Source organism: Ipomoea nil, unplaced genomic scaffold, assembly GCF_001879475.1.
Source record: "Ipomoea nil cultivar Tokyo-kokei standard unplaced genomic scaffold, Asagao_1.1 scaffold2921, whole genome shotgun sequence".
In the NCBI taxonomy this organism is placed as follows: domain Eukaryota; kingdom Viridiplantae; phylum Streptophyta; class Magnoliopsida; order Solanales; family Convolvulaceae; genus Ipomoea; species Ipomoea nil.
In genome coordinates, this window is record NW_017619349.1 from 4,147,271 (window position 1) to 4,158,523 (window position 11,253).

Genomic DNA, 11,253 nt, shown 5'->3' on the forward strand with positions numbered 1-11,253 from the left:
AAAAACTCAAAATGTTTCAAAAAAATAATAAAACCCAAAAAGATCCCAATACCAAGGAAAGAAAATCATAATACTAAAGCCCAATCTCTCATTAATGGCCCAAAACATGAATCATTGAATTGCCTGCTAACTAATCCACCATACTAATTTGGCAGATCCAGATTCAAGCTCAAATGCTTCAATGGAAAATCAGTTGGTTGCAATTTGGTTAGTGGTTACCATTAGACTGGAATGACTAAATGTGATAAGATTTTATTAATCTTGGATCAAATGTAAAAATATTAATAATCCAGGATCAAGTGTAGAAATGGACAGATTTTTCATTCCATTAATAACCGAATTGAATTAACAAAATGTTTTAATCGGTTAACTGAATAAAAATTTTAATTCGATCAAATCAAAATGTAGTATTAAGGGTTGAAGAGTTATAAAAAAAAATTATAATATTTTCGAAGAAAAATGTAGTACTTATAAAAACTCTAACTCATCTCACAGATTTTGTTTTTTGTTTTTATTTTTTATTTTTTTATTATACATCAGAAAGAAACAAAATAATATAAGCCAAACAAACTAAAGATTATTGACAATCCACGGACAAACACCCCCTAAACAAAGAGCAAATGAGGTCTGCTATGAAATCATCCGACCAATTAGTACATCTATTAGCTTCTCATTCTATATATGTGACACAAAACCTAATAATCTTAAATTATATTAACAATGTCTCTATCACGGCGTATGAAACATGATTTGATGCAATAAGTTGAATTCAAAGTAGTTGTGTACGTCATTCCTTCTCTCTAATTGAATCCTCAACCCCAAAGGTCTCACACTGATCCGACAGAGCATAATCACGGTGACACAATGGTCTAGCAGACAGGGCCGAATGTCGGTTCTCATAAAGAATCTGTCCACTTTGAACATAATTTTCACATTGTCACTTTTGAGATTTGAACATTGATCCATTCTCCCAAATACTATATACTGTTCGAATCAGTGAGTTAAGCCCATGTTGGCTTTGTACGTTATTCCTTCTCTCTAAAGGTTGAATCCCAACCCCAAAAGCCCCACACTGGCCCGACACAGCATAATCAGGGTGACTCAATGGTCTAGTAGACATGACCAAATGTCGGTTCTCACAAATAATCTGTCCATTTTGAACATAATTTTCACATTGCCACTTTCAAAATTTGAACATTGATCCATTCTCTCAAATACCACCTACTGATCGAATCAGTGAGTTAAGCCTGTGTTAACTTTGTACCTTATTCCTCACATTGTATATAGACAGGTTACAGATGTTCACAGACTAGATAAAATAAAGTTTGAAAAATGTGACCCCCTATCATGGCCAACTCTTGATGAGAGATTCTTTAATTTATTCCTTCAATTCTCATGATTTGGTGATTGAAAGAATGGAGATGTATAATGTAGGCAAATCATATGAAACACCCCATCTATCCATGTGCATTCATTATATATACAAACAGGTCAAGTGCCTATCACCTTTAGGAGCCATATCCTATCCCATCCCCCACCCCCAAAAATAAAGATAAATAAATGAGACACCAAGATTCGAACTTAGGCAGCAACAGTGTGAAAATTATTGCTTAAAGTGGATAGATCTTTTGTGTATACTGACATTTTGCCATGTCTATTGAGTCATTATGGTTTATATCCTCCTAAATGTTCTGTCGGGCCAGAGTGTGGGGTCCTTAGGGTAGAGATTTAACATTTTGGGAGAAGAAAAATAAAGATAAACATTATAAATAAATATGATCTTAAACTATATAAAAACTAATTAAAGACAAATTAAATGAGAGATGGAAGCCAATGAAGCAAGACTATTCCCCCTATAATTATTTACATGCTGATACATATGAATTAAGAGAAATATAATTATATATCTCAAGATATCATGTTTGACGTCCTAATTAATGAAATTTAAACATTTCATTCATTTTGAAAGAAAAAAAAAAAATCATTGGTCAAGATGAATATTATTTTTTTTTTCTCTCCTCTTTTAATATTCATTTTAGCCTATGAATATTTTTTCTCCCTCCAATAATAAATGAAATGTTTAAACTTCATTGATTTGGATATTAACTGATGTGTTATTTGTTTTCCAAAAAAAAAAAAAACTGATGTGTTATTTCAAAAATACATCATCCTATCTCTCAGTCAAGTGGCAGAGCCATTAATGTTCATTGCATTTGTACGCATTGAATATCCATCACAAACCCAATGAATGCTGGTCTTAAAGCACATGAATCTAAGAATCTTACTCTTTAGGATCATGAGAGAGACTGGGAGAGAGAGAGAGAGAGAAATGTTACTTGAGTAAAAGAAACCAAATGATACGTCTTAAAGTTTTAAAATTTCGATTCTAAAATTAAATACTTTGAATTAATTTTATTAATATATAGTTTATTTTTATAATTTCATTTTAGTATAAGTAGTTAACCTTGTTTCTTGAGTAAAATAAACCAAACTAATTTTCTTCATTAAATTAATAATATTAATTAATTAATAATAATAACTCAAAAGGAACATACAATTAGAATCTTGAACAACAATAATAGAGAGGGTGGCCATTGCACTTTGCACAATTGCACACCACCACATTCTCTCTTTACATTCATTACAAAGTAAATTCAAGAATGGACCGAGAAGTAGGCCAAGAGCCCCACTAGAGGAGCATTGGTGTACGTAGTGGGCTCCGACTCCTGATAAAAGGGCCTCGCATCCGGAAAATAATCACTGATGTTCGGCCCGCCGACCACCGCTCCGACTAAAGTATTCGGGTTCGGGTTTTGAGTGAAGTAATACTGGGACCCGTCTCTGCACCCGATATGCCCTGGGTGGTTATTCACCGACGGTATCGAGCTTCCCCGATGGTGAATCCTCTCCGGGTATCGTGTACCGTACCCCACCATGTATGACATTCTTAACGGATTATCCCCAAGGATATAGTCCACCTAAAAAAAGAAAAGAAAATTTAACTACTATATATATAACATAACATGTTAATTTCTAGAGTATAGTAAAATTGACCATCTAATCAAATTAAAGTGAGAGAATACTTTCTCATCATTAAAGTTAGTGCCATGGACAAAATTATTAACATTGGATCTTTTTTTTTTTAGGGTTCATAAAAGCATGCATGCCCCCTAATCACATTTTGAATTGGAAGGCAACATAGCGACAAGAATGAACCAAAAAGATCCCCTCTCCGAGGAGTGCTCTACTCGAGAATTCTCACCTATTATAAGACGTGATATTATAGTCTTAATTTAATCAAAAAAATAGACAAAATATTACAAGAACCTATTATAAGCATTCACTTGTTGTTTGTTCTATTCCATTAGTATCTGGATCTTTTAATATATTAGTTCACGCTCGAGCTACAACAACCTATTCACAGACTAACACGTTGTACTGAGACTTTGTTTACCTGATTTTGTTTCGGATCTTATGCAGTAATCTACTATCGGTTTTTTTTTTTTTTTTTCCAAAAAAAAAAAAAAAGATGAAAGTAGAGTGGAGCTAACCTGACGTTTGGCCAAGCGTTTGAGGAGGGCAGGGGTGGCAGAGGTCTGGCCACATGGCACGACGCGATTGGCGTGGCTTAGATAATTAGAATAAGCCAATAACAAGAAAGACAAGGATGTTACATGCTGCATGTTACAACTCCCAGGTTTGATGATCAGCCCACCTTTAAGCCACCAAAAATGACAAAATTTTTAGCATTTTTCAATTAATTCACTCAAGTATGTAGTTAGATTTTATTCCCCTTGCCCGTACGGGCTTAGTTCACTGATTCAGTAGGTAGAATCTTGACATTAACAGTATAGGGAGATCAGATCCCTTGTGCGCACCAGCATTTAGCCCTGTCTGCTGAGTCATTAAGTCGCCGTGATTCACATTCTGCTGAATGCTCTATCGGGCAGGGGTGTGGGGCCGTGGGGTTGGGTAAAGAAAAGATTAATTAAAAAATTGTAATGTTTAAATATACCTGGAGAATACTGTACTTGAGGATGGGAAATTCCAGGAAGTATGGAGCATATGAAACCATCTGCCATAATCTGAAATGACTTAAGGTCATTTTCCTTCCCCATAAGTACCTCCTATACATCACACATAATAATCACAAAAGTTATTAATAAACTTTATTCATAAATACAAAAATATCACTACAAGAATAAAACGAATTTAGCTACAATGCAAGTTAAATATCCACAGATTTTAATTATTTACCTACAAAAATCTATTGGTAATTTTTTTTTGAAAATAATCTATTGGTAATTAAACATGAACAGATTAGTAATTTACCTATTAATTTCTCCATGCGTAAATTTGATTCTTCTTGTAATGTATAGACCGGCAAATTATATTTATTAAATATTTTATTATAAACAGGACATATAAAATAGGTCTGGTGAAAATGTGAAATATTAATTATTATATAATGATTGAGTAATATATATTTTTCTAAATTGTCAAAAAGTAATAAAAAAAATGTGAGGGGGTGGGGGTAGGGTGGCAGGTGCAGAATCTAGAGCCACCAATTAGGGTAAAGTCCCAATCACACTTTATAATATAATTTTGTTAGTGGGAAAGTGAAAATAAAAGATGATCTGAAAGCCACTGATCTCATCACTCTCTGTATGGAAACTGGTAACATAAGAAGAAAAAAACTGTCCTTTCCCATCTTTTTGCACATGCCATTCACAGACTCATATCTCTCTCTCTCTCTCTCTTCCATCAAGAGAGAGAGAAGAAGAAGGCACAAGTTTTCTTTTTCAAAAAGATGAAAGAAATTTTGTGAAATTCACTTTGGAAAAACCAAACATGTGACTACTACAGTAGTGTAAATGTTATGATCCGTAAATTAGCCGTTTCAATCATTTATGATCGAAATGAAATAGATTCATAAAATTAAAGAAATAGAGGTATAGAGTTTAACAAGTAAGAAGTAGTATTAGCGTTTTAAGGAATGATACTTTAAACCCTAAAATATTAGGGTTTCAGAAACCCTAGAAATCATATCAGCCATGTTACTAAAGATTTCAAACTAAGTGTTTGTGACAGATTCAGTCGATATTAGAAACTGTGGACACTACGAACTGAATTTGTCTCTTTAATTAAAAAATTAAACTGATCGTAAACAATTGAGAGACATCGTAAATATTTAAGGAATTTGTCCAAGATTGTCAACTAGGAAGTGGGGGGGTGGGGGGATCACATGAAGCCCATACCATAAACAATCATGTGGCATTATCAAAACTCCCTTAGCTTCTTACACCTTACAAGAACACAATGGGCAAAGATATATCTTGGGGAAAAAAGTTGGAACTATTTTCCAATGAAGTGGGGGGGCCACCATCTATCCACCCTGGACCCCACCCAATGATTCACAGATCTAATCCATTCTCCACCATGTGATTGGGAGACATCTTCCTTAACAAGTCAAGAATCCTCAAAGAGACAGGACAGGAAGAATAATGCTCCCCACCCAAGTAATATGGGCTTGGATTATGAGTGGACTACCAGACAAAATCTTGAATACATCCACTACTAATTAACTCATAATCTTCCTAATTTTCTATCATTAACAATATAGTGTTACATCTCATCCTATTACTAAAACAGAAATACTATTCCGCCCGCACAGGCTTAACTCAATGGTTCAGTAGACAGTATTTAGGAGATGAAACTAAGGTTTAAATCTCAGTGGTAACAGTGCAGGGATTATGCTCAATGGGAGATGAAACTAAGGTTTAAACCTCAATGGCAACAGTGCAAGGATTATGCCCAAAGTGGACAGACCCCTTGTGCGGACCCACATTTTGTCTTATCTGCTGAGTCATTGAGCCACCGTGATTTAAATTATTTTTAAATATATAGTTTATTTATATTTTTAGTTTCAATTGAGTATAAGTAGCTAACCTTGGAAATGAGGACATTAATCCCTGCATGCTTATTGTCCCATCCAAATTCATTGATGGTTTCTCCAGCTCTCAAAACGACCTCGTTTCTCACTATGTATTCTCTATATACCCGTCTCCGTGACGCCTTGTGCAGCCACGCCGCAGCCCATAGCAACTCATCCTTTCACAAATATAAATTTTTTTCCAATAAATAAATAAAAAATAAAATATTTATTATTAATTAATCCGAACACATAAAATAACACAATTTCCAATATCATACATAAAAGGACACCATATTCTCAAAATACAAAGTACACCATGTTCAATCACATGTCCAGGCTAGAAAACATGAAATTTAATATTGTCATCAGTCTTGTAAAGTTGTACATTAAGCTTTATCATATGCACATAAAGAGAAAGTACAACTTACAAAACATAATGTACAATTTTATAAAATACATAATATTGTAAAACTTTTCTATAATTATAATTTTACTATATATATATTTACCTGGTAGCCATTAAAATCACAGTAAAAAGGGCAAACAGCATGGTACAGGCTGGAGCTGTACGCACCCCGGTGCCTGTCAGCAAACTCGAAAACCTAACAAAAAAACCAAACAATATTGTTTTAGTGAACAATTTTTGCTTTTTTCTTTTTCTATTTTCTCTCGAAAATGGTAATTTATTAATGTAATGTCTTGATTAGGTACATGGAATGTTGCAAAAGGGGATGTCTGACTAAATCATATTTCACCCAATAATTTATCTTATCTGTTCAGAATTCATTTTCATTTATTTCTTCATAAAATCATAAATAATTAGTTAAAATAATAATTGAATAAAAATAATATATTTTGATGAAAATGAATCGAATATTTTTACGGAATCGAAAAAGACATTTACTAGGGGGTATAGGAGAGAGACGTGACAAGGCTTACTTTAACGGCACGATCGAGTAAGAGTCTAGAGTAAGCAGGGTCACGTGACCGGAACACTATAGATGCGGCGGCGAGAGCCGCCGCCGTTTCGCCGGCGACGTCAGACCCGGGGTTGTTCCGATCAATCTTGTACACTGTCCTCGGAGTGTCCATGTCCTCCGGCCTCTCCCAGCACCGGTGGTCGGAAAACGCATCCCCGACTTGAACGTATATGACGCCGTCCCTGGCGGTGGCCTTCAGCAAGTAGTCCGTCGCCCACCTCACCGCCTTCACGGCGTTCCCCACCTCGCCGCCCATGTTCCGCCCGAAGTCTATGATGCTCCATGATAGCAATGTGGTGGTGAACGCCATCGGAAAACCGAATTTCACGTTGTCTCCGGCGTCATAGTATCCTCCCGACAAGTCCACCTGAAAAAAACACCACATAAGAAATATGATTAAGGTTATGTTTAATCATAAGATCGTGACTTATTTAAGAACTTATAGCTTATTTTAAACTACAAATAAGTTATAATATAGACTGATTATTATGTAGTGTGATGATATTTCTGTTACCATTGCAAATAGGTGGTTATAAGATCACAACTTATTTAAGAACTTATAGCTTATTTTAAATTACAAACAAGTTATAATATGGCCAGCATTTTGATTCTTAATTGACGAAAAGAGTCTAAATGGTAATCTTATAAATTATAATTTGCTACTACGGCTAAAATAGTAAAGTGGTATACTTACTCCGGCGGTGGCGCCGTCGTGCAATGCGGAGTCTTTCCGCCACCGGAGGCGTTGGTCCGGGGGGAGTTTGCCGGAGCGCTGGCCTTCGAAGAAGAGGATGCTCTTGCGGAGGGCGTCGTGGTAGTTGTGAGCTCCGGCGGAGCAATGTGGAGCAGAGACGAGACAGAGGAGGGAAACGAGGGAGAAAGTGAGGGAAAGTGACCGGAAACTCGCCGGAAAATTGCAGGGGTTTCGCGCCATTTTTGGGTGCTCGAGGGACAAGGTAGCGAAGGGGAGATGACCGTTTTATAGGAAAGATACTTCGCGATTGGTCATTGGATTCTCGGGGAATGCCCAATGGGGTTGCGCCGCGTGGCGAGACGTGAGTGGATGGGGTTTGGAAACCCGATGAGGAGATATTTGACCGTATACGGAACCGTTTTGACCGGTTCGGGTTTGGACCGGAGTTAATGTATATAGCCGTTAGGGTGACTTTTTTGCCGTTAGGGGCGTGAAGTGAAAATGAATTGATTATCACCGCTGATTTGGTAAGGGGACACGTGGAGGGTCTGAAAAGTGAAGGTATGGTGTGGACCCATACCTAGTAAGCCTTCAGGTGGGGCAGGTATGGGCAGATTGAGTTGAATTTTAAGATTTTTTTTTTTAAATGAATTTTAAGACTTAAAAAAAAAAAAAACGAATTTTAAGATTTTGAGTATTCAACAATATCCTAATATTAAGAACTTACCGACTAAATATACTTCATAAATAACAAAAGAACTAACTAGCTTGCTTGACATGAGTGACTGTGTACTTTCATCTCTTAAGAGATGTCGGGAGTTTAAACCTCTTCATATGGATCAATCTGAATGTCAATGTAGTGCTTATGCTCGACATAGATAAAGACATGCAATATAATTTTTTTTGTAAATAAAATTATAAATTAAGGTTTTAATTTATGAGGTTTTAAAGTATATATTGTCCTTTATATATGATATGATAAAAGTGTTGTTGAATGAATGCATTGCATTGTGTAGCGGTGTGAGATCTTAATTACCTCTGCAATCGCTCAAAGAGGAAAAATAGAAATGAGAAATATATGATTTTGCCTGGTGCCCTTATCACTTCTATTCTTAAAATTAAATGCACCAACAACTTTGCTGCTTATATAGGACATAGGTTGTCCTTAAAGAATCTTGAATTCGTAGTTGTAAATATAGTAATTGTTGATTCCAAATTTAAAGTAAAATTTGTATTTATAGTATGTTGAGTATAGGAATTTTTTTACGGTGATGAATTGAAGTGTCTAATTTTATGTATCCCTTGTCCATTTATAATTTGTCGTTTATGAGACTATGATCGACCATTATATGATACAAGTGTCAGTACTTGCGGAAAAATCAAATTTATTGGCAATTTGGGCATATTGTTGATTGGCAATTCAACATTATTGTTTACTACTTGGTATATATTTAGGGTGAGTGCGATCTGAAATGTTAATGTTTTTGATTATTTTTATGATGGGTGTTGGGTAGTGGATACTGAGTTGCTAGCCTGGGTTCACTATTATCTCCACCATGGCAGCTTTAATTTGGATACATTAGGTATCTTTGTGAGTTGTTTCTCGGTCCTTAAGTTCTCATTTATGTCGGTAAATTCTGTGTATAAATGGTCTTGATCTCATCTGATCGGTCAAGATTAGCGTTAAAATGAATTAAAATTTTAAGGTGATCGATTGGACCAATTTTGTGGATAAAATTGATGTTACAAATGTTATGTTGTTTTGTCTCTTGTGGCCTGCCACCACCCATTCCTGGTCCTGATGAGATGGAGAAGATATATATGTAATGCATGTTATGTTATCCACTTCTCTAATTTAATGTTACACAAATAAATGAAAGTATGCATTTTTTATAAGAGACAGCTAGAGAAAGAGTTTTTTTTTTTTTTTTTTTTTTTTTTTTTTCTTGGGTTTATTTTGAAAAGGGATTTTAGAATTCTACAATATTAACTACTCGTTGGATCTCTTTTAATTTTTTTTTGATAGGGACGATGATGAAATAATGGGTAGCAGATCAGATTTACCTAATATAATTAGCCCAATAGGCCTACATCCAACAAATATTCAAGAATCTCATCGTATATATGGTCCAAACCCGAAAGTCCAAGTCTGACATTAAGCCTGTAAATTGTTATATCACAGACAGTAGACTAGAGTTTATATTGCATTATGAGCCCTGATACAAAAATTATGTACCTTCAGTTAATACATTTTGTACTTACAGTTAACATTTTTTGTACATGTAAACAAATAACTTGATAGTTGCTGACACATAACATGATAGTTGCAAGTACACAAACTAACAATTGTACTAGCTACATAATGTATGAGAAAAAGTCAAATAGGCCCCTAAACTTTACCTCAAAGGTCAATTAGCCCCCTAAACTTTATAAAAATACAATTAAACCATCAAACATGTCAAATTAGGTCAATGAAGCCCAAAAATTGATAAATGACTTGTTATTGCAGGTCATTTCAATTCCGGCGACAAATTCCGACCACCAGCGAAGAATTCTGACCACCGGTAAAAAAATCTGGTCACCTGCGACAAAATCCGGCCGGAAGACGACTGGACGACCGCCTTCTCCAATGGAGAAGACGACCAGACGGCCGTCTTTTCCAATGGAGAAGACGACCAGATCTGGCGTTCTTCTCCAATGGAGAAGACCGGTCAGATCTGGCCGTTAAGAATGACCAGATCTGGCTGTCTTCTCCAAAGGAGAAAGCGGCCGTCCGGTCGTCGAACGGTCGGATTTTGTCACGGTGACCGATTTTTTTTTCGCCGATCGTCGGAATTTGTCGACGGTCGACGGAATTTATCGTCGGAACTGAAATGACTTGTAATAACAGGTTATTTACCGGTTTTTAGACTTCATTGACCTAATTTGACATGTTTTAGGGGGCTAATTGACCTTTGGGGTAAAGTTTAGGGGTCTATTTGACCATTTTCTCCATAACGTATCAACTAGACTAGATACATAATCTGACTTGATAATTGCTGACACATAATATGATAGCTACATGTACAAAAATATCAACTGCAGGTACAGGATGTCTCAACTCTCAACTATAGATACAAAATCTGAAAGTTATTTTTAGACAAGGATCTACAATGCAATGTAGACCCTGGTCCATGGTATAGTTTTGATTTGTGTTTGCCAGAATTGGTTTGTGTTTCAAATGAGCAACCTGTTTATGTTTTTAAGGATGGAAGTATAGTACAGTGCATGTCCAGATTCATCTAGCTATGGAGAATTCTGATGCTTTGTCTTGTGATGAGGACTTTGAGGAAGATGCAGAAACAGCAAACACACCCATGCATGGCAGATCAAACAACAGACATGAGACATTAGACAGAGATTGTCTGATCTCTTTCTTGTCTTCTTAATGCAATATTAATGAATCGTTAAAACTTAACTTATTGATGAATGGTTAGCGGGCTATTAAACAGAAGTAAAGTTTACTCAATAAGCATGTACCCTTGAGTAGTAGTTGTGTATTTTTCTCGTCATCGAAACAAAAGATTTGTAAATCATAGGGCCTGAAAGAAATATAATCATTGATATGATACATATTTAGAACAGCCACTCCAGACAGGGGTGAA

At 35.7% G+C, this 11,253-nt stretch overlaps 1 protein-coding gene across 1 annotated transcript; it reads right to left on the reverse strand.

Annotated features, from left to right (window-relative positions):
- Window positions 1-2,472: 2,472 nt before the first annotated feature.
- Window positions 2,473-7,887, reverse strand: LOC109161073 (endoglucanase 8). The gene is made up of 7 exons (XM_019309394.1): window positions 7,610-7,887; window positions 6,875-7,282; window positions 6,445-6,537; window positions 5,950-6,111; window positions 4,016-4,127; window positions 3,552-3,715; window positions 2,473-2,978 (listed from the first exon to the last, which is right to left on the reverse strand). Exons 1-7 carry the CDS (start codon window positions 7,847-7,849, stop codon window positions 2,655-2,657), a joined length of 1,503 nt encoding a protein of 500 aa, XP_019164939.1. The 5' UTR covers window positions 7,850-7,887; the 3' UTR covers window positions 2,473-2,654.
- Between the last annotated feature and the right edge of the window lie 3,366 nt (window positions 7,888-11,253).

Coding starts and splice junctions, on each gene's coding strand:
- LOC109161073 (XM_019309394.1), bottom strand. CDS start 7,849: ATGGCGCGAAACCCCTGCAATTTTCCGGCGAGTTTCCGGTCACTTTCC. Junction 6,538..6,874: donor TACTCGATCGTGCCGTTAAA/GTAAGCCTTGTC, acceptor TTTTTTTGTTAG/GTTTTCGAGTTTGCTGACAG. Junction 2,979..3,551: donor AACGCTTGGCCAAACGTCAG/GTTAGCTCCACT, acceptor TTCTTTTTTTAG/GTGGACTATATCCTTGGGGA.